Source organism: Bubalus bubalis, chromosome 12 (assembly GCF_019923935.1).
Source record: "Bubalus bubalis isolate 160015118507 breed Murrah chromosome 12, NDDB_SH_1, whole genome shotgun sequence".
Classification (NCBI taxonomy): Eukaryota; Metazoa; Chordata; class Mammalia; order Artiodactyla; family Bovidae; genus Bubalus; species Bubalus bubalis.
In genome coordinates this window covers 10,680,647-10,704,391 of record NC_059168.1, presented here as the reverse complement: position 1 = coordinate 10,704,391, position 23,745 = coordinate 10,680,647, and the positions used below count along the sequence as shown (strand labels likewise).

General features: G+C 40.0%; 1 protein-coding gene and 1 non-coding gene across 3 annotated transcripts; one reads left to right on the top strand and one right to left on the bottom strand.

Annotated features, from left to right (window-relative positions):
* The first annotated feature begins 1,513 nt into the window (after positions 1-1,513).
* On the top strand, positions 1,514-1,617 carry LOC112578314. Its single transcript, XR_003102605.2, has one exon. It is a non-coding gene; the product is annotated as a U6 spliceosomal RNA (small nuclear RNA).
* A 3,943-nt stretch (positions 1,618-5,560) lies between these two features.
* Positions 5,561-21,302, bottom strand: DUSP11 (dual specificity phosphatase 11). 2 transcript variants are annotated; one of them, XM_006045943.4, is made up of 9 exons: positions 21,084-21,302; positions 19,313-19,388; positions 17,988-18,119; positions 14,396-14,519; positions 11,464-11,524; positions 9,354-9,400; positions 9,002-9,077; positions 8,590-8,778; positions 5,561-6,049 (listed from the first exon to the last, which is right to left on the bottom strand). In XM_006045943.4, the coding sequence occupies exons 1-9, from the start codon at positions 21,182-21,184 to the stop codon at positions 5,854-5,856; spliced, it is 1,002 nt and encodes a 333-aa protein (XP_006046005.1). In that variant the 5' UTR covers positions 21,185-21,302; the 3' UTR covers positions 5,561-5,853. The 2 variants fall into 2 exon arrangements, with proteins under 2 accessions (XP_006046005.1, XP_006046006.1); XM_006045944.4 differs by having other exon boundaries at positions 8,590-8,772; positions 21,084-21,300.
* Between the last annotated feature and the right edge of the window lie 2,443 nt (positions 21,303-23,745).

Sequence of the window (23,745 nt, the reverse complement as noted above, 5' to 3'; positions counted from 1 at the left end):
GAAACAATCTGAAAGACGAAGATACTGTGGCATAAATGTGTATGTGCTCAAGAACCGCAGGCACACTGAAGAATGGAGTGGAACATGGCAGAGGCTTTGAAAAGTCAGCTGGGAGTCAGATCACACAAGGCCTTGACAAGGAGTTGGAAATGGATTCTCAAGGCCATAAGCCATTCAAAATTTCCAAGAGGGGAATAACATTCATGAGTTTGTTTTAGGATGTAATTCTGGGGCAGCTGTTAGAATTACACTAGAAAGGTGGTTCAGACAGGATCCTAGGAAGGGCTTTCTCCATAGTAGGAGTGTCTGTAGTTGACTGTGTGGGTCCAGATCATGACTTGGGGCTCTGAGTGGCCTGCAATTCTGGGATGTGATGCCTTAAAAATCAAGCTTACCAGACTGATGTTAAATCCAAAACTCATTTAATTGACAAAGTCTCATTATACTGGCTAGATTGAACTCATGTCTATATCTCTACTCACCACCCAAACCCAACCAAAACAGATAAACTCCCAAAGATTAAAAACCCACAAGAGAAGGGGAGGGATGATGAATGGTAGATGAGAGAGTACAGTAAAACTTTCAAAGATATTAACTGTCAGAATGGAGACAAATAGGGTTTCCCTGGTGGCTCAGTGGTAAAAAATCCACCTGCCAATGCAGGAGTGATCCCTTGTCCAGGAAGATCCCACGTACCTCGGAACAACTAAGCTTGTGCACCGCAACTGTTGAGCCTGCGCTCTGGAGCCCCGCTCCAGAGCCCCGGAGCCCTAGAGCCCGTGCTCCACAAGAGAAGCCGCCTCAGTGAGAAGCCTGTGCACTGCATCTGGAGAGTAGCCCCACTCGCTGCAGTGAAAGGAAAGCCTGTGTAGCAGCGAAGAGCCAGCACAGCCAAAAATAAAAAAAAATTTTAAGGGCTTAAAAAAAATGGAGAAAAATAAAACCTGATTCTGTGCAGCGAGGGGAAGCTAAACAAAAATAACAAGGTGAGTGACCGCCTTATGACAAGTCTGCCATACATGAGCAGTTTCCATCCGCTCTGAGTGCTCGAATCTTAAGTTCTAAACAACAGGCAAAGATCACCAGACATTCCAAGATCACATCTAACAAGAGAGAAAGGCATCAACAAACAGGAGAAAATCAAAACCAAAAACAGCTGATACAGAGAACAGAAGAAACTTAAAAACTGATAACTTTATAAAGAGAGAAAAGATAATGCATTCATTAAAAAAAAAATTAAAGAATGAAGTGCCAGGGAAAGATAGCCATTCAGAAAAGAAGAGCTAGCTATTGGAAATTAAAAACATATAGCAGAAAAAAATAGATATAAAATATGTAGCAAAAAACCAATAGAAGGGTAGAAATAAAGCTGAGAAAAATTTTGTGATTTAAAAAAAACAAAAAATTAAAAATGGAAAATAAGAGACAAAAATACAATTAACTTAAGAGGTACATTTCAGAAAATCAAATAGTCAACTAATAGAAGTTCCCCCAAAAGAAAACAGAGAAGGCAGCGCTCACTTCAGCAGCACATACACTAAAATTGGAACAATATAGAGATTAGCATGGTCCCTGCACAAGGATGACATGCAAACTGGGGAAGTGTTCCACTTTAAAAAAAAAAAAAAAAGAAGTAAGATATAGAGAAGATAAAGTGAAAAACATTTCCCAGAAATGATGTGCATAGCCTGCTAGACTGGAAGGCCTCATTTGCATTATGAATTTTAAAAATACCCACACTAGGGACTTCCCTGGTGGTCTAGTGGTTAAGAATTGACCTTTCAATGCCAGGAGACATGGGTTCGATCTCTTATCTGGAAAGATGCCACATGCTGTGGAGCAACTCAGCCTGTGAGGCACAACTAACCGAGCCCCCGCTCTAGAGCCCTCAAGCAGAAACTACTGAAGCCCATGTGCCCTCGAGCCTATGACCAGCAACAGGAGAAGCCTGCACTCCTCAACAGAGTAGCCCCTGCTTGCTGCAACTAGAGAAAGCCCTCACGCAGCAGTGAAGACCCAGCGCAGCCAAAAATTTACCCATGGTAAGTCATATCATGGTATTTCAGGACACTTGAGAGAAAGATCCTAAAGCTTTCAGGAATAAAAATTACAGGTCACAAATAAAAGTTCTGGGATCAGAATTGTTCCTGTTGTTCAGTTGCCCAATTGTGTCCCACTCTTTGTGACCCCATGGACCGCAGCACAGAAATCAGAATAGCACAGGGTTTTAAATAGCAACAATGAACTATGGAAAAATAATGAATAAATGCATTTTAAACTGCCTACCTACAAATGTATAGCATATCAACTTATCAATGCAGTGAAGAATAAAATAAACCCATTTCAGACATGCAAAAGCCTCAAAGAGTTTGCATCCCATTAATCCTTGGGAAACCAAGGAAGAATATGCTCCACCACAAAGGGAAGTAAACAATGAAAGCAGCAGCTATGGATCCAGGAAACAGAAGGGGCACAGAAGAAATGACCAGGGTGAAGGCAAACAGAAATCCCAGGGCAAGAGCTGTGCCCCCGGTGTAGAGAACAGCCACTGTGTACTTGTCATAGGTTGAGTTGTGTCCCTGCGAAAGCTGTATGTTGATATCATCCCAACCACCTGGTCTTCAGAATGCGACTGTACTTGGAAGATGGGGTCTTTAAAAAGTTAGGTTTAAATGAGTTCATTACGGTGGGCACAATCTAGTGTGACTGGTTTCCATAAAGAAAAGGAAATCTGGACATAGGTACAGAGGGTAGACCATGTATAGACAAATGACCAAGATGGTCATTTACAAGCCAAGGAGAGAGGCCTCAGAAGAAACCAGCTCTGCTGATACCTTGATCATGGACTTCTGGCCTCCAGAACTGTGAGAAAATAAATATCCAGTGTTTTAGACACCTAGTCTGTGATTTTTTTTATGGCAGCCCTGGCAAACAGTGTCCAACCTAGACCAAGTCAAGAACAAATCCAATCAACCCAAGAAAGATTTCAAACAAACAGAGTCTGATGTGTTTACCCTATCCACGTTAGGGCCACAGGAAAAGACACAAAAATGTAGGGTGAAGCAACCAGGACATGGAAGCAACCTAGATGTCCATCAGCAGATGAATGGATAAGAAAGCTGTGGTACATATACACAATGGAGTATTACTCAGCCATTAAAAAGAATACATTTGAATCAGTTCTAATGAGGTGGATGAAACTGGAGCCTATTATACAGAGTGAAGTAAGCCAGAAAGAAAAACACCAATACAGTATACTAACGCATATATATGGAATTTAGAAAGATGGTAACAATAACCCTGTGTACGAGAAAGCAAAAGAGACACTGATGTATAGAACAGTCTTATGGACTCTGTGGGAGAGGGAGAGGGTGGGAAGATTTGGGAGAATGGCATTGAAACATGTAAAATATCATGTATGAAACGAGTTGCCAGTCCAGGTTCGATGCACGATACTGGATGCTTGGGGCTAGTGCACTGGGACGACCCAGAGGGATGGTATGGGGAGGGAGGAGGGAGGAGGGTTCAGGATGGGGGAACACATGTATACCTGTGGCGGATTCATTTTGATATTTGGCAAATCTAATACAATTATGTAAAGTTTAAAAATAAAATAAAATTAAAAAAAAACGTAGGGTGAAAGTGGTGCAAGAATAGCCATGGCACACCCTGGTTCAGAGGCAGACACTCACCTAGAAAATAACATTACCTTAGGATAGTAATGTAACCAAAAGGTGGAAAATAACTACATTAAAAATATGCGGGGAATAGGAGTGTGTATGTGGAAAAATGATATGAGAGAGCTAAAAAATACTCATCTTCTACAGTAAGGAAATCAACAGAAAGTACTAGGAACGGAAAAATCAAGAATTGGTCGTATAAGCCTAGTATTTAAAGAACAGAGGTAAATATTAGATAATAATGCAAAAATGCATAAAGTGTTGCCCTTGGGGAGGGACAATCAGGGGGTAGGACAGGTGTGCCAATGGGAAGACTGCTCTTTTTCTTAAAAATCTCAGTAGAACTATTTGAATTTTAAACTATGTTCATGTGTGTGTTTTTCTTATATGTGTGTTTTGATGTGATGAAAATAAAAAACATAAAAGCTTAAACAGACCACGACACATCCTTTAAAAGAGGAAGTTGCCGGTCCCCTTAGCCAGAAGTCTTTCAGTGGTATGCTGTGAGCCGAAGCCAAAACCAGTGTGCTGAAGAATAAACAAGACACAAGAGGAGCGTGGTTTTCAACAAACTGTGTCGACAACTGAGATGAGATGGGGACAGGGAGGACCGCAGGATCGAAGATGGTTTCCCAGGTGGCACTGCTTACATGACACTGTGCTGGCAACGTCCTCCTCAGAAACTGCTGGCCAAGAACTCTGTAGAATAGTAGGCTCGCTGGAGTCCCACGCCTGCCCCTGGTGGTTCTCTTTCTGCCTCACCGGTTGTCCTGCTCCAATTTCTTTCCAAGTGGAGAGTTCATGATATATGCAAGAAACAATTCCACAAGAGCAGCCTTTTAGCAAGAAAAACTCTTGTATCTCTGTTAAATGTGGTGGGTAGAAAAAAAAAAAATTTCTGAGCCACCATTTCGATGAAGGGTAGCAGCCTGAGTTCATGAGACACAGACCAGGGAGTAGGCGAGTTAGTTAGAGCACCTCCTTGGCGTCAGGTTCCACAAGATGTTCATTTATGAAACAGGGCAAACAAGCGTCACCGGCAGTATCACTCTATGACACAACACCCCAAAACCAGAGGCTTAAAAAATGAAGCCAATCTGCCCAAGCATTCATCAAACATCTACCAAGGCTTATGATGTCATGACAGTTACACCCTTTCTTGAGCAAACAAAGGTTTCTGGCTTCCTCTGCAACTAAAAATAATTACTACCTCCCAAGTGATCCATCTGTGTGTAAACCAGCTGAGGAGATAACTTAGAAAAAGTCAAGGTCAGGCACCATTCCACGGTGAGAGGCTAGCAGAAAAAGCCTGCAGCAGGTTACGTTCAATAGAAAAGCAGTAACTTCAGGAGCCATGCAAGTCTCCATGTATATCACAGGCTTTAAACGTCACATCTTATTCTGTTCATCAAGCAACCTTTACAGTCTACAAAAGTTTTCAAGTTTTCTGAGTAGCTCTACCCAATTGATAACAGTTACCCTGTCAGGTAAATTACTCAGCATTAAGTATTTAGGTTTATCGATTGGTCTTTCCTGCTCAACTGACAATCGGTCTCAAAGTTTATCCACTCCTGTTTTAGATGGCCTATCTGAAAATTCAGTGAAAGGAAGCTGACAATAAACAGATTGCCAATGAAAGAAATTTCTAATGACAAAAATACTACAACTAATCACAAATAGTGATTAGGTTCTAAAGAGATTATCTCCTAGGTAGATTTTAACAAAAATATTGAACAGTTAGGGGGAGAAAAAAGATACCCTAGTGATTTGGTCAATAATAGAATATGATAAAAACATGTTTCTGCATGCACACACACACACACATACAGACACACTAACACCACACGTTTAGTCAGGAAAAAATACACAGAAAACGAAGGTAGAATTTTTCATTAATTTACAAGGGATATTCTTTATTACCTTTATCAGTTCTAAAATATCATCTTCCTTTAAAAAAAATTTAAGAGTGGAATGACAGATCATTTCCTTCACTGTTGTAAATACTGCAAATCTGTCAGCAGTAGTAAGTATCAATAGAATTTCTCCTTAAGCTTGAGCACATAAGGGAGCAATAAAATAGATTATAAACCTCATTTGACCTGATCTTACAAAAAGTCACTTGCTGATTTGAGTCCTGCTCTGTCTGCAGACAGATTTCCAGGGTAGACATGTGTCACTTGGTCCATCTGTAATAGGCTGAATAGGGTACTCTGTAGTAACTGCCAGGAGAAAACCTTTTGTTCGGGCCTCCTTGACTGGCAGTTGGCTTTACATTCCAAGAGTATCTCCGCTGGAAATAGTCCTCTCCAGGGGGACCAGGAGGAGGGACATGGCATCTCTGGTAAATGTTCCAATTCTGGGAAAATTTTCTTAAAATGAAAGTAATAAAACATTATTAGTTTTAATAACTATATATAACAAGCTTTATAAAATTATACATAGACACTCTGGTTCTACTGTTTTCAACCTGTGTGATTTTAGCAGATAAAACTGCTTAACCTTTGGATCTCTCAGTGCTTTATAAAATAGAGTATTATTAAACACCCTCCATCTTCATGACTGTTTTGAAGGTAAATTAAAACAACATATTTCTATTACCCACCACAACAACTTGGCACACAGTAGGTTCCAAGAAGCCTTTCATACTATTCTAATCAGATATATTCTCTCCAAGTGTGGCAGGGCTGACAGGAAACAGAATGAGCTATTTATGTTTGAAAACAGAAACCTGCTTTCACCTTATAAGTCAATGCTGCTTGCTGCTGCTAAGTCGCTTCAGTCGTGTCCGACTCTGTGCGACCCCATAGACGGCAGCCCACCAGGCTCCCCTCCCTGGGATTCTCCAGGCAAGAACCCTGGAGTGGGTTGCCATTTCCTTCTCCAATGCATGAAAGTGAGAAGTGAAAGTAAAGTCGCTCAGTCGTGTCCGACTCTGTGCGACCCCATGGACTGCAGCCTACCAGGCTCCTCCATCCATGGGATTTTCCAGGCAAGAGTACTGGAGTAGGATGCCATTACCTTCTCCGTATAAGTCAATAGATATATAAATTAATTACAAAATGTAGAAATTCTAACCACGGCACATGCAGCAAATTTGGAAAATTAAAATTTAATTGTCTCAAAATTAACACCGGTAAATCTAATATAATCATATAAAAGAAAAGTTGGAGATCTGAGAAAAGTAAACACCCCCAAAACCCCTCAATCCCAATTAATCTAATTAAACTGGTTAATATTTTCTTTTGGTCTTTTCCTCTTGCATCTTTTTTTGACTACTGGATCATAACCTATTATTTTCACTTATTATAAGTGAGCTCTCACTTTTAATGGCTTTATAAAATATCACAGTATGGATACATAATTTACTTAGCTATTCTTAACTGTTAGAAATTCAAGTTGCTATCAATTTTCCCACTACTGTAAATAAAGGCAGGATTAACATTTTGGAATATATGTGACTCTATCCTAAGCACTTAGTTCAGAGTCTGATGCACAGTTGGAAGTTTAGAGAAATGTGTTGAAAGATTAAATGCATATAGATTTCTCCATATTTTGAAGTTTTTCTGTAGTTTCAAGGTTAGCAGGTATGAGCATTTTTATGGCTATTACAGTTATGTTTCAAAAGGGCTATACCTATTTTCAGAGTCCCTGGCAACACAAGCAATAATCTTTGAAATGTTTACATCTTCTAAAAATGTTAACATCTTTTGAAAGTGGAAAGTTTACAATGTGCTAAAATACTTAATTAACTTATGTAATAATCACAATCCCAAGGTATGTACTATAAAAGTTTTATTTATAATATTATTAAAATTTCCATCCAACAGATAAGAGAACAGAAATTTAGAGATCTTACTGAGATCATACAGAGAGTGAACAGCAGAGCTAGGCTGCAAACCCAGGCCCAGCCTGACACTCACCACCCTGGACCACCTTGTCAAAAACTGTTGCCAAATTAATAGGCAAAGAATAATACTGTGCTATTTTAATTGTTCTGAGGTTTTTCCTGTTTCTCAAGTAAAAAAATATGTGTGTGATTTATGCTTCAATTCCTCTGCAGATTTCTCTACTGGCATTGTACTATTTTCCGTATAATTTGTGTTTATTATGCTGTGCTAAGTCAATTCAGTAGTGTCTGACTCTTTGCGCCTATGGACCATAGCTCCAGGTTCCTCTGTCCATGGGATTCTCCAGGCCAGAATACTGTAGTGGGTTGCTGTATGCCTCTCCAGGGGATCTTCCCAACCCAGGGACCAAACTCAAGTCTCTTTTGTCTCCTGCACTGCAGGTGGCTTCTTTACCACCAGTGCCACGTGGGAGGCCCTAATTTTTGTGTACTCTTAAATAAAACAACCTTCCTTATTCTGAAAACTGTACCACTATTAACGGAGCCTCACAGAATGCAAGGAGACTTCCCAGATGGCACAGTGGTAAAGAATCCACATACTAATGCGGAAGACGTGGGTTCGATCCCTGTGTCCGGAAGATCCTCTGGAGGAGGAAATGGGAACCCACTCCAATACTCTTGCCTGGAGAATCCCATGACAGAGGAGCCTGGCGGGCTACAGTCCATGGGGTCACAAAGAGTGGGACGTGACTGAGTGACTAACACACACAGATAAGTATGCAAGATCCTTTTTGGCACGCACATCAAATTACTGCCTTAAACTAAGTTTAAGGATCAATGAAAACTTCCAAGACCTTATCCCAACTGCCTCTGAAAACTCACCTATTCCCCATCCTATACTTGATTTTCCAGCCCTAAATGCAAAATATGGAGAAAACAATACCTCCTGGTTGACACTGACCAGCAAGAAAATACAAGTTCTTCATATTATCATACTGTGTTTGCACTAATTTATAATATTAGTTTCTATTTCAATTCTAGACAAAGGGAAAGCAGAGATACCTTTCTGACCGCTGTAGATCTTGAGTCCAGGTATGGAAATGCCGAGGCTCTGGGTAACCTTGGGTCTGATGTATGTTATGCTTAGGTCTTTGGTTAACAGGCTTAGTAGCTGTGAAAACTGGCTCCATCATATGTGTTGAATCTTCAAAACCTCTTTTTCTAGATACACTGGAATCCCAATTCCTCAAACAGAATGTTTCCACAAAATATTATTGGTGTCCAAATTTGGTATCAGTTCAGTGACTATATTTTGGCCCATGAAAAAAACAATCCCACCTGACCCCCACAATCCTATTTGTTTAGGTTTCCTACAGCAAGTTAATGAGCTACAAGAAGAATGGATAGGTGCAATTTAAATGATACAAAAACACATCTTTCTACCCACAAATATCAGGTATAAAATGCAGCTTACTTTCTGATGGGACCGTTGCGAAGGTCATCAATGTAGTTTTGCCTTTCTAAGCAATGTCCACGGCATCTATTGAATACTGAGGAGAAGATGAACCGTTAGAAATAAGTGTACAAAAAGCAAATCTTTCCCAGAGAAAGCGGATCAAAGAGGAAGTCCACTTACTGATTATACAGGTTGTCGTAGCTCATTATTTCCACATACATCCCTTTATAAACTTTTGCTAAAAGGTTATCTTATGTCAGAACAAATGAATCACAAACTTTTCTCTTTTACCAAAATTTGAGAAATTCACCTACATTTCTACTTTCAAATTTTAAAAAAAAGGAAAAACAGTGACAGCTCTCTTACTTACATTCAATTGCATCATCTGGCCTCATGCCTTCTACATCAATCAAATACCTAACAGACAACAAAATTCAAGTCATTTGTAAATAAAAAGGAAAAAAAATCATTTTTGCAAAAAAAAAAAAAGGTCCAATTTCACTTTACAAATATAGATATAAAAATCCTAAGAAAATATCAGCACATCTAATCAGTAATTATTAAAGAATGATATACGAAAAGGCTTTATTCCAAGGATGCCAACGATGACCTAGCTTTAGAAAATCTATTAATGTATTTATTTACACTAATACAACAATTAATAAATGAAAGAGAATAAAATACAGGATCAAATTGGCAAATACTAAAAAGGTATCTAAGATACAACAGTTTTGATCAGAATGCTTTGTACACTGAAAACAGGAGACCTAACATGACAGAGTATTCACCAGGAACCAACAAGTAACAGACAAATTAGGAAAAATATTAACATTATATCTAAAAAAAAACACTATTAACCAAGCGTAGGACCCAGAAACTTAGGAATCACCTTCACTGACAGTTATTTCTTCCTCACCTTCATCCTCAACCCACCACCAAGGCCTAAACAATGATATCGCCTAAATATCTCTAGAATATGTTCACATCTTTCCACCAAAATGACCACCAAATCCTGGTCCAAGCCATCAATATGCCCAGTTTCTACTAACGTCTCCTAACTTGTTTCCTTGCTCTTTATCCCTGCAGTGTATTCTCCATTCAGTAGCCAAATGAGAGGCTAAAAATACAAACTTAATTACACTCACCTTCAACCAAAACAGTGCAATGATTTTCTAATACTCTTAACGTCTAAAACCCTAAACACAAACCTGAATGACTGAGCTCCTACCCACAATTCCAGCTCCATTTTAATGACACACTTCCCCCACACCCCTGCCTTCCTGGCCAGTTCCTCCAACAGAGCATATGCTTTCCTCTTACAGGGTCTTTCTTATTTCTTATGCTTAGAAATCTCTCCCAATGTCTTTATCTGGTTAACACCTACTTCTTCATCAGATATCAGCTCAAACATCCCTAAAGAAACTTTCTCAAAGGAGAAATATTGTATGAAGGCTGGAACTTTTATGGGCTGGAGATGGGCTGGAAGTTGAGTCCATTGCCAACAGCCAATGATTTAATCAATCATGCCCATGTAATAATAACCTCAATAAAAGCCCAAAAGGGGGAAAAAAAAAAAAAAAGAAACTTCTAATCTCCATGATGGGGTCAAATCCTCCCTAAAATATGTTCTTGTGGTACCATGTCCCTTTCCTTGGCATTTGTCAGAGTTGTAACTGTACATGCAGAGTGTAATTCTTGAATCTCTATTCTCTCTCTGGACTGTCAGAATTCACAAAGGGTAGGTAAAGTCTCTTTGCTCACACAATTTCCCAAGGCTTTTTGCTAGTACCCAGCACAGTGCTTAAACACAACAGATGCTCAATATTTTAAATATTTTCTGAATGAACAAACAAAAATTGGTACAGTCACAAAAAGCATAAGGGCATAAACTCTTTAATTCAGAAGTCCCATTCTGAATGAAGTTATCTGAGACAAATCATATATAGTCAAAGACATTCACAGAGGAATATTCATTACTTCAATGTTTTATAATGTCAAAAACTTCTGACTTTCTTTTCATCAGTAAGCAAAGAAACAATGCAGTCTTTAAAAAAGAACAAAGTCTCCAAATATTTTCATAGGAAGATGTCTACCATACATTAAATTATAAACCAGAACATCTAAATATTATACCATGAAATCACATGTAGTCAGTCCTCTGTATCCACGGGTTTCATTCCTGTGGATATGGAGGGCTGACTATCCTACACCAGTTTACACAGGGGACCTGAGCATCTGAGGATTTTGGTATCCATGGGAAAGCCTGATATCAAGGGACAATTATATGTGCTTCTATTTGTGTTTTTTAAGTAAAAAAAAATATGTGCTAAATTATTACAAGTGGTAATCTCTTAAGTCGAGGGCAAGACTGCTTCTACTTCATACATTCTTTAACTGACTTCATTTTCTGCATTCAGCTTACATTACTATTGTAAACAAAAAATTTCAACATGGTCTGCCTCTTGGGGTTGGCAACTCACCTGCAGATGAGGTAGCCAGTCCTGTTTAAACCATGGGTACAGTGGACACCAATAAGTCTGTCTATAAAACAGGGAATATGGAATTAAATAAATGAAGTAGCTACCTAAAGACAGGTTATACAATTTTCTGAAGAGTAGCATTTATTGGTTGCTACAATACCACCACTATCCTAAAATGGAAAAACTCTGAAGAAAAATATGTTTTAGCAGGAACATGCTATAAAGAATTAATATAGTCAAAATTCATTGCCTCTGGGAAATTTTGCATAGCATCCAATCATATGCAATAGTATGGACTGGAGCATGCCCATCATGAGCTGATTTGACTATAGAAAAAGGGAGTGGGGAAAAAAAAAAACAAAACAAAACAGGCTACCAAAAGAATGAAATCTGTTTTTAGGTGAAACAAATGGAAAGCCTTCACTATTAATGCTCAATAGTATTTATGAAAAGAACAAACGCTTTCTTGGGTTCCCAAAGTGCTGTTGTTTCTACTCTCATTTGCTGCTCTACACACACCATGGGTCTATATGCCTGTGGAGTTCTCGGGAACATAGCACTGTTCTTATATCACAATGAAAAAGTAAGGCTTGAGATGTTAAGCCCGAGCTGCACAGCAGGCAATGGCACCCCACTCCAGTACTCTTGCCTGGAAAATCCCATGAACAGAGGGGCCTGGTGGGCTGCAGTCCACGGGGTCGCTAAGAGTCGGACACGACTGAGCGACTTCACTTTCACTTTTCACTTTCACGCACTGGAGAAGGCAATGGCAACCCACTCCAGTGTTCTTGCCTGGAGAACCCCAGGGACGGGGAGCCTGGTGGGCTGCCGGCTATGGGGTCGCACAGAGTCGGACACGACTGAAGTGACTTGGCAGCAGCAGCAGCGGCACAGCAGGCAAACAGAACAAAGACTAGAATCAAGTCTCAGATTTTTCCAACTATGCCACAGTATCTCTTAGTTTAGCACTTAAAAAAAAAAAAAAAAATATATATATATATATATATATATATATGAGAAAGTAAATACAAAACAACACATTCGATCTCTGCAAAAGGCATGTCTGTGACTAGGCAGTGTGTGACAGTCGTCATCTCTGGCCTGGATTACTACTACCCAACTTCTAAGCCCTTCTATTTCAACTGACCTGCCACATGGAAGATGTTATTTTCTAAAATATAAACCTGGCTGGATTGTTCTGTTAATTAAAAGTCTTCATTTAGCACAGAATAAAGCCCAAATTTTTAGCAAAGAATTTAGAACTCTTTATAAACAAGTATCAATCTGTCTCTCCAACTGAATTATAAATTCAAACTATCAATTTGTTTCTCCAACTGAATTATAAATTCAAACTTTGACCTATGTCATCCACCTCCCTCCTGTCCCCTGCCAGCCCCTCTAATCCCATTTTCTACTTCTCTGACTTCACTCACTCGCCCCTGTCCAGCCACACTGGCCTTACTATTCCTTACATCTGCCAAGCATAGTCGTGCCTCAAGGAATTTGTACCTACTATTCCCTCTGCTTTAGAACACTCCCTCCCACCCCATCCCCACTCCCTCAAATATCCAATGGCTTGTTCCTTGCTTCCTTTAAGGCTCTGATCAACTGACACCTTAATAGAGAGGGCTTCCCTGGTCACCTTCCACACTCCCTCACTTCTTTATCTTGTTATTTTCCGGAGCACTTACCACCCACTGCCTGACACTCCATATGTTTACTTATTTCTCTCTCCCCCCAACTAGAATGTAAAGTGTGCAAGGCAAGTCCTCTTCTGTTCCTACTTGCTAGAACAGTGCCTTCAACTCAGATGTTATATAATATTTTTGTTGAAATGAACGTTATGAACTCTCTGTCCTTTCATACTACCTCTAGTCACACCAGACGCTGCCCCTCCACTGCACAAGTTCAAGTCCTGTGCCTTTTGCACCTGTTCCCAATACCTGGTCTGTCCTTTCCTCATTCTGGCAAGATCCTCTTCCCCCAAGCCCAGCTCAGATGGTCTCCTCGGTTTCTCCTGTGGCACCTGACTCTTTTGTTTTTGTTTATTTGTTTTTGGTCGCACCACGCAGCATGTGGGATCTTAGTTTCTGGACCAGGGATCGAATCTGCGACCCCTGCACACGGGAATCATGGAGTATTAACTACTGATGGCTGGGGAAGTCCCTGCACTTGGTTCTTTTATTATAATTAACCCACTATCTTATAGTTACTACATGCTTATCTTCCTAGATAACTATAAGTCTCTACTGAACAAAGACAGCTAGTCACCTCTGTTTCCCCATGCCCTAACAACAAACCTAATAGGCTCTCAGTTTTTACTAAACCAATTTATTTTCTGAGTCTCTACCAATTTGAGGGAGTGGAGAGTGTAGCCTCTCCCTCTTTATCAGTGAGCCTGGCATCTGTGGGACGGATTTATAGCAGAGGAAACCACAAGGGATCCAAGCAAGATCCAGACATCAGAGAGCACGGTGAAGTTAGCCCATTGCTGGCAGAGACCCACAGAGGGGTCGCATGCTGTCATCTGGGTCAGCGGCATTCCAAAGATAAGAGATTCCTCAGTCTTAAAACATGGCAAATACCATGTTCCCTTTGATACCCTTCTACCAATAAACAGGACAAAAGAACATTTTTATTATATATTTCCCATTCAAAGTTTTTAAAAAGAGGTAAGTAAGCTAGTTCAGTTCATACTTCTCACAACAATCACCTTCCAAACTAAACTGACCCCCCCAAAAAAACCCCAAAACTAAATTGCTTGAGACCATAAAAAGGAAAAACGCCTCTGTTAGCACCACCTTAATGTTATCAAACAAATAGGCCTAATGTCAGAACTATTAAAAATATTAAAATTCTCCAACCCCACTTGAAATGCATACCAAAATTCAGGTAAAGAGAAAAGAACAACAAAAAAAAACCAGACACTCACCATTATCTTTATTTTCTCTCAAAAACCCATTAACAGCATTTTTGAATTTAAAAATAGTGTCATCATCAGGAACCTGATGCCCAACTGTATAAATTTTTAAATAAGGAATATTTTCTGGTAATTCCTAGAAGGCAAAACCATGGAATGGATATTATTTCATTTGTAGGGAAAGAACAAAAGATTAATTAGAGAAAGCAAAATGTAAACAAAGACATTATATTAATCTAAACATGTCAGTCACTCTGATAAGGGACTTTTTTTTTCCAAAGCTGCTTTAAGCAGGAAGTATCACATGATTCTCATTAAACTACAGAAAGGACAGTTACTAGGGATGCAAAAGCAAATCAATATGAATGAAGGCACGTATAACTCAAAATGCTAAGAAATAGTTCTACCTAGTATCTTACATTTCAAGAGCATAAAGCAGCTGTGATTGATTGAAGTAGAACAGTACAGTAGAGTCAAAAGAACTTGGAACTGGAAAACAGAGCAAATTTCATGCACTGTTGAGAACTGGTATTCTTGGGGTGGGAGAAAGTAGATTATCAATAAAAGACAGAATAGGCTAAGTGAAAATTCTGTAGTTCAGAACTTATATGGAAAGTAGCAGTATGAACCTATGATATGAGTGTGGTGTGCTAAGTCGCTTCAGTCGTGTCTGACTCTTTGCAACCCCATGGACTGTCCCTGCCAGGCTCCTCTGTCTGTGGGATTCTCCAGGCAAGAATACTGGAGTGGGCTGCCATGCCCTCCTCCACCAGATCTTCCCGACCCAGGGATTGAACCCTCATCTCTTATGTCTCCTGCATCAGTTAGTGGTAAACACTAACACCACCTGGAAAGCCTTGAACCCAGGATATATTTTATATTAAAAACAAACAAACACATTTCCTATCTCGAACCACTGAAAAAGCCTAGGAACAAATGATGTCATGTCAAAAGGATGCAAGAGTCACTGAGAAGCTCCACTGGCCAAAGACAGGTCCTCAGTTAGAACAACTGTAATGGAGTCCACCGTTCTTGTTTAGTTACTAAGTTGTGTCCGACTCTTTGTGACCCCATGGACTGTAGCCTGCCAGGCTCCTCTGTCCGTGGGATTTCCCAGGCAAGAATACTAGAGTGGGTTGCCACTGCCTTCTCCAGGGGATGTTCCCAACCCAGGGATTTAACCTGAGTCTCCTGCATTGGCAGGTGGATTCTTTACCACTAAGCCACCAGGGAAGCCCAATGCAGTCCATAGTGATACAAATAAATAAAGTTGGTCACTGCTGGAGGATATTTGTGAATCAACTCATTATTTTGAACACTTTTAAGTAAAAGGAGGAAATCATGCCTCTATAGCTGGGCAACCAAATAGCTTATGCAGGGAATCTTCTGATAGAAACACCCAGCTAATAAATGAAAAAGGAACTATAGAATTCACCATTTTTTGAAACTCCAACTGAGTTAATGGATGTAGGAATCAATCATCAGTGACTGTTAATATCATAGAAAAAGATAACCATATGTCTCCACGGAAGAAGACCTATATTCATCATTACTTCTGATGATAAACACCTGTTCATTCTCACCTATGAAACTGCTTTACCAAAAGAAAACGTTCAAGCTTCATTCAGATCAAGCCTCTAGGTCCAACTACCAATTTACAGGAAATAAAAGGATTGAAGAATATGTTTAACAACACATTAACAAATGAGATCATCAAAATCTAGATGGGACAATTAAACCAGTTTCTTTAAAAAATAAAATTCAAGGAGAAAAAAAAGTGAGAGAGACATGGAAGAAGAACCTTAAAAGAAATAAATAAAAATAAAATTAGAGACCTAACAATAAGACCATGCCAAGTAACATGTGGACCATATTTGGATCCAATTCAGAATTCTTAAAAACAGCTTTTTATGACATTTAGAAGACAACTGCAAATTTCAGCACTGACTGGATATTTAATAATATTAAAGAATGATACTAAAGAATAAAAGTCCTACATTTTAAATATATATATAACAAAAAATATTTATGTGTAATTAAATGTTATCTAGGATCTGCTACACAATGAAATAGAGTGAAACAGGCAGAGGTATAAATGAAGCATGATAGACATCAGTTGATAAATATTATAGCGAGATGATTTCATGGAATCCTCAACATACAAAGAACACTCAAGATTTTGTATACTTCTGTATATGTTTAAATTTGCAATAATTGTTTATGACACTGTAGGAAACAGTTTGACGGTTTCTCGAAGGTTAAACAGAGAACTAACATACAATGCAGCAACTCCGCTCCGACCTACACTGCACATCCAAAAGGACGGAGAGCTGCAATGTGAACAAATGTGTGTACACCAGTGTTCACAGCAGCATGGTTCCCAATAGCTACAATGTGCAAACAAGCCAAGTGTCAGTCCACAGAAGAACAACAAAATATGGTATATACACACAATAGGATTTATGAGGTCTTAAAAAATGAATGGCATTTTGTCATATGTTATAACAATGATAAACCCTGAAAATATTATGCTTCGTGAAATAGGCCAGATGTAGGACAGATATTGTAGATGCCACTTACACGAGGTATGGCGAAGAGGCAAATTCACAGAGACAGAAAGTAGAAGAGAGGTTACTAAGGGCTGCTGGGAGGGAAAATGGGGTTGGTGGTGGTTAACGATTACAGAGTTCCTGTTGAGGATGATGAAAACATTTTGAGTACAGACACTGGTGACGGCTACATAGCACTGTGACTGTATTTAATGCCACTGAATTGTATACTTATAAAGGCTAAAATAAATATTATTTATGTATATTTTACTACAATAAAAAAAGAGGAACAACTAAGTTCAAATTTCCACTCTTCCTTTTCTGAATCTCAGTTTCATTCATGTAAAAGTAGTGAGTGTGTTGTCTGTCCTCTGAGCTGAGTGCAGAGCAAGTGCAGTAAGCTATTAGTGCTGCCACCACTTCAACAGCAAAGGGCTGTTGTGAGGATTAATTAGACAATGGATATGAAAGAACTTTTTAAATGGCAAAACGCTATACAAGTGCTAACAAACATTAGGTGTTAGTTTCCCAAGGCCATGGAACAGATCAGAAGAATTCTTTTGCACTGATGTGTCCTACGAGGGCCAAAACAATATACAGGTTTCTGTATTACATCAAAAGATATTAGGAAAAGCAAGCATAAAACTTAGACAACAATTGCCTTTTACTGTGATGCTTAAACGTGTTTAAGCGACTGCTTAAATACATAAAGATATAATGGATATACGTTCTTTCCTTTCAGGCTTACTATTCTTACTAAGAGTTTACTTCATTTTCAAACTATACAATAGGGAAGCTTATAGAATTCTTAAGCAGATCCAGAGCCTATTGCCATATGGTATAGTTCAATTCATGTCTTCAATCTCATTTTCTTAATCTCATCGCAGAGAGAAATCAGAAATGTGTACTTAAGGAAACCACCAACTTTCCTTTTTGAACTATTACTCATGAAAGAAGGCCAGGATTCACCTTAGTATAAGATGATAAACATCGAATGACTACAAATTATTACAGTACCAGAAAGAAGGTCCTTTTCAACTGCAAGTTCCATTTACCTCTGGCTTATAATAGCGGCGAGTATATGTTAAGTCAATAATCAGTCCAAGTTCTTCATTCTGTTCTTGGATTTTGTTAAAAAGATCCAAGGGGGAAAAACATTCTTCTGGGGCAAGATGCTTTTCAAAACTCTGTCAGAGAGAATGAAATTTTAAAAAACATGTGCTTAAAATCCATTCTTATATTATTCATTTACTCAAGCCCTGTGATGCTAACATGAGATTCAAAGCAAAGTTTGCTCCTCTGGAATTTACAAGCTATATTACAATCCTTTCTTCCAGAGAGATTAGAGGGAAGCATTTCTATATATTTATTTCTATATTTGTTTCTTTCATGCTGGTCTCCTAACCAGACTGTAAACTCCCAAAAGGCAGGAACCACATCAGTTTTGCCTCCTACTGTACTGCCAACTCCAAGCAGAGTGCCTGTAAATAGATATTTATAAATAAATACTTCTTGAATACATATATGAAGGATGGCTTTCATTGCTAAATATTCTTGTATGCACTTGGCTTATTTACCTACTCTTTCCCATTGATCTGTTTGGTTATTCTAGTCCCAGCAACACATTTTCTTCGAAATATATTACTAGACTAGTTTTACAGCAGTTTTAGATTCAGAGCAAAACTGAGCAGAAAGTACAGAGTTCCCATTTATACCTTCTATCCTTCATCCCATACAGTCTTCTCCGTGATCAACATTCCATACTAGTGTGCTTCATTTCTTAGAATTCATGAACCAACACTGACACATCATTATCAAAGTCCACAGTTTTTTGCATTCATGGCGCAAGTAACTATTTTTTAATTTCTGTTACAGTCATGCCCAAATATATACATACTGAGATATATAACATTGTTGTTGTTGTTGAGTTGGTTAAGTCATGTCCGACTCTTTTGCAACCCAATGGACTGTAGCCTGCCAGGCTCCTCTGCCCCTGGGATTTCCAAAGTAAGAATATTGGAGTGGGTTGCCATTTCCTTCTCCAGGGATCTTTCCAACCCAGGGATCAAACTTGTGTCTCTTGCTTGGCAGGCAGATTCTTTACCACTGAGCCCCCAGGGAAGTCCCAAGGTACATAGTACTTTATTATAGATTACTTTATTTACTCTTTACTTATAGTTAAAGCATTACATTGATTTTTCCCTATGAAATTAGGTTGTATTTATCTATGAATTCATTTCAGGATAGTAAAGGGGGTAGTAAAAAGTATAAAAAGAAAAAAGAGTATAAAAAAGGAAAACGGAGTACAACAGGGTTGAGAACTAGGGTTCTATCTGGTGAATACAGATTTTGAAAAAATACTATATCAACTTTTGCGTACCTTTTTCAAGGGAACTTTGAAAGCAATGAAACGAGTCCCAGGCATCCTCTGTCCAACTGGGAGGTAGTCTTTCCACCTATTAATACATTTTTTGTTAGGCAAATTTTATATTAGTCTGTCTCCCAGCATAGGATGAATGCACACTCAAAATGGAAATGAAAGTCTTCTACAGTAGATTCCTCTTCTTTCAGCTTTGCATTTTATTCAAATCCACCTAGTAATAACCTTTACTTCCCTAGTTCCAGTTTTCCGATCGTGAACACAGATAAAAGGCAACAAAACAGTGCCAAGGCCTTAACAAAGTCTATCTAAAACCAGAGATGGCCAGAACTTCCAACTCTCTAATAAAAATGGCCTGGTGTTGAGTTATTAGTTAGTTAGTTCAGTCGCTCAGTCGTGTCCGACTCTTTGCGACCCCATGAATCGCAGCACGCCAGGCCTCCCTGTCCATCACCAACTCCTGGAGTTCACTCAGACTCACGTCCATCGAGTCGGCATGCCATCCAGCCACCTCATCCTCTGTCGTTCCCTTCTCCTCCTGCCCCCAATCCCTCCCAGCATCAGAGTCTTTTCCAATGAGTGGTGTTGAGTATTAAGGTATCATTAATAGGAACAGGTTGCCTGAAATAGTTTAAACACAATACTTTAACTTCCCAGTTTATTCTTAGTCCTCATTTAACTGAGGCCATCAAATTCAGTAGAGAACTTCAAATCCGTATTTTAAAAGAAAACTTGATAATAAAGGGAGTGTGAAGGTCACAAAATGCTAGGAATCACAGTGAAAAGTAATATTTGAACTGATTTCTGTAGGATGAGTTGGAACTAAGGTTAGCTCAGAAGCACAGAAAGTGAGCACAGAAGTTCAGTATTAGGATGAAGATGACGTGACAGATACAAAAGAAGTTCAGGAGATAAAACAGAGTTGATTTAATAGGATATGCAACGGAAGAAACGAAAGACTCAGGGAATAAATGGGTTTACTGTACCTATGAGTAAAGTCTCAAAATTAATTTGAACGTACAGAGGTAGATCTCTCAAATGACACCGGTACTGAGGAAAGACTATGCCCTTTATGATTCCCGGAGACAACACAAATAACACAGAACTGTTTCTTTGGAAAATTCGGCGGTATTGGTATGTTGTTGTTGTTGTTTTTGTTTTTACCACTGAAACTCAGTTCCTATTACATTTTCTGTGCCAAAAACAACACAGATTCAGGAACTGGAAGTGAAAACTGAAAGTGCCAGTCGCTTAGTTGTGTCCAACTCTGTGACTCCATGGACTGTAGCCCGCCAGGCTCCTCTGTCCATGGCATTCTCCAGGCAAAAATACAGGAGTGGGTTGCCATTCCCTTCTCCAAGGGTATCTTCTAAGAGATCGAACTCGGGACTCCTGCATTGCAGGCGGATTCTTTAACGCGTCTGAGCCAGCAGGGAAGACCTGAGGAATTGAAGGGGATTCTATCTTGGTAATTACGTTGTATCCCCAACACCGACAGTCTCACCTTAAAAAAGCAGTCCTTTGGCATTTTACCTGAAAAGCAATGACCAGAGCCTCGCTTTTGGAACAATGGGGAGAAATCAGAACATCACACACCGTCCCTTTCTGCAACTCTGAACGCAGCCGTGAGAGGGTCAATGCCGACTAGCACAAGGCGGACGATCCAAGCCGGCCGGGGTAAACACGACAGGCCGAGAGCACAAGAGATGAAGACCAGGCCAAGGGGCTCTGAGCTGAAAGGGCAACTCCCAAGGACCAAGGCGTGTATTACCTTTCGGGGATGTGGTTTCCGCCCTTCTTCTTGGCTGACGAATGTCCAGAAAAGACGCGATCCTGGCCCCAGTGACCACCGACATGATGCCACTGGCTCATGTGACCCCCAAGATGCCGCGAACGCAACGCCAAGAGTGCAAAAGCTGCCAGCCCAGAGACCCGGGTGCCGGCCCTACCCCGAACCGGAAACGCCTAAGAAGCTACCCACGCAGCGCCAGGATCTCCTTCTATTGCGCATGCGCCACCGCCTGCCGAGATGACGTCATCACGACGGCTGACGGAGAGACTTGATCAGTAAACAAGAGTCTGGGGCTGCGATGGCCTCCTTATCCGGAGGCGGGTTGCACAGGTCCATGAATTCGTGTGTGCACCCTTCAGAATTCCAATAGTGCGGGACATGGAGAGTATTCCCACTCTCCCAGTGCTTTGTGTGGCACTTTCAGCTATTTTCCAAGTGCTTGCATTCACACTTGTGTATAAGTATTTGTGCCTAATGGCTCAGGTAAGCCCATGATACCACTTTAATGGCAGATAGCGAAAAGGAACTAAAGAGCCTCTTGACGAGGGTGAAAGAGGAGAGTGAAAAAGCTTGCTTAACAGTCCCATCACTTCATGGCAAATAGAAGGGAAAAGGTGAAAACAGTGACAGATTTCTTCTTGGGCTCTAAAATCACTGCACATGGTGACTGCAGCCATGAAATTAGAAGAGGATTGCTCCTTGGCAGGAAAGCTATGACAAACCTAGACAGCGTAATAAAAAGCAAAGGCAACGCCTTGCTGACAAAGGTCCATATAGTCAAGGCTATGGTCTTTCCAGTAGTCATGTACGGATGTGAGTGCTGGACCATGAAAGAGGCAGAGCACCAAAGAATTGATGTTTTTGAGCTGTGGTGCTGGAGAAGATTCTTGAGAGTCCCTTGGACAGCTAGGCGATCAAACCAGTCAATCTTAAAGAAAATCAACCCTGACTACTCATTGGAAGGACTGATGCTGAAACTGAAGCTTCAATACTTTGGGCACCTGATGCTAACAGCCAATTCATTGGAAAAGACCCTGATGCTGGGAAGATTGAATGTAATATACGGGAATGAAAAATAAAGGACCCCAGGATATTTGGAGCACCAGACATCTAAGTATTTGACACTAACAAACTATAACATTATCTGATAAGGCCATGCAAGGGTTTGAGGGATTTCAGTGTCTAATTAAATCCAAATGTGACAACAGGACTGGAAAAGTCAGTTTTCATTGCAATCCCAAAGAAAAGCAATGCCAAAGAATGCTTGAACTACTGCACAATTGCATTCATCTCACACGCTACTAAAGTAATGCTCAAAATTCTCCAAGCCAGGCTTCAGCAATATGTAAACTGTGAACTTCCAGATGTTCAAGCTGGTTTTAGAAAAGGCACAGGAAGCAGAGATCAAATTGCCAACATCCACTGGATCATGGAAAAAGCAAGAGAGCTCCAGAAAAACATCTATTTCTGCTTTATTGGCTATGCCAAAGCCTTTGACTGTGTGGATCACAATAAACTGTGGAAAATTCTGAAAGAGATGGGAATACCAGACCACCTGACCTGCCTGTTGAGAAACCTATATGCAGGTCAGGAAGCAACAGTTAGAACTGGACATGGAACAACAGACTGGTTCCAAATAGGAAAAGGAGTACGTCAAGGCTGTATATTGTCACCCTGCTTATTTAACTTCTATGCAGAATACATCATGAGAAATGCTGGGCTGGAATAAGCACAAGCTGGAATTAAGATTGCCAGGAGAAATACCAATAACCTCAGATATGCAGATGACACCACCCTTATGGCAGAAAGTGAAGAGGAACTAAAAAGCCTCTTGATGAAAGTGAAAGAAGAGAGTGAAAAAGTTGGCTTAAAGCTCAACATTCAGAAAACGAAGATCATGGCATCTGGTCCCATCACTTCATGGGAAATAGATGGGGAAACAGTGGAAACAGCATCAGACTTTATTTTTAGGGGCTCCAAAATCACTGCAGATGGTGATTGCAGCCATGAAATTAAAAGACACTTGCTCCTTGGAAGGAAAGTTATGACCAACCTAGATAGCATATTCAAAAGCAGAGACATTACTTTGCCAACAAAGGTCCGTCTAGTCAAGGCTATGGTTTTTTCCAGTGGTCATGTATGGATGTGAAAGTTGGACTGTGAAGAAAGCTGAGCACCGAAGAATTGATGCTTTTGAACTGTGGTGTTGGAGAAGACTCTTGAGAGTCCCTTGGACTGCAAGGAGACCCAACTAATCCATTCTAAAGGAGATCAGTCCTGGGTGTTCATTGGAAGGACTGATGCTAAAGCTGAAACTCCAATACTTTGGCCACCTCATGTGAAGAGTTAACTCATTGGAAAAGACGCTGATGCCGGGAGGGATTGGGGGCAGGAGAAGAGGATGACAGAGGATGAGATGGCTGGGTGGCATCACCGACTTGATGGACAAGAGTTTGGGTGAACCCTGGGAGTTGGTGATGGACAGGGAGGCCTGGTGTGCTGCAATTCATGGGGTCGCAAAGAGTCGGACACAACTGAGTGAATGAACTGAACTGAACTGAAGAAGAGCCTTGGCGGGTAGATGAACTGGATATGTTACACCAAGACATCTCAGTTAACCTAATGGGTTCAAAATGCAGGA

Excerpts from the sequence above, each read along its gene's own strand:
- DUSP11 (XM_006045943.4), bottom strand. The coding sequence starts at position 21,184 with ATGAGCCAGTGGCATCATGTCGGTGGTCACTGGGGCCAGGATCGCGTC. Across the intron at positions 18,120-19,312 it reads TCAAAGTTCCCTTGAAAAAG|AGTTTTGAAAAGCATCTTGC; the intron begins GTACGCAAAAGT and ends TCTCTCTGACAG. Across the intron at positions 9,401-11,463 it reads ACTGGCTACCTCATCTGCAG|GTATTTGATTGATGTAGAAG; the intron begins GTGAGTTGCCAA and ends GTTGTCTGTTAG.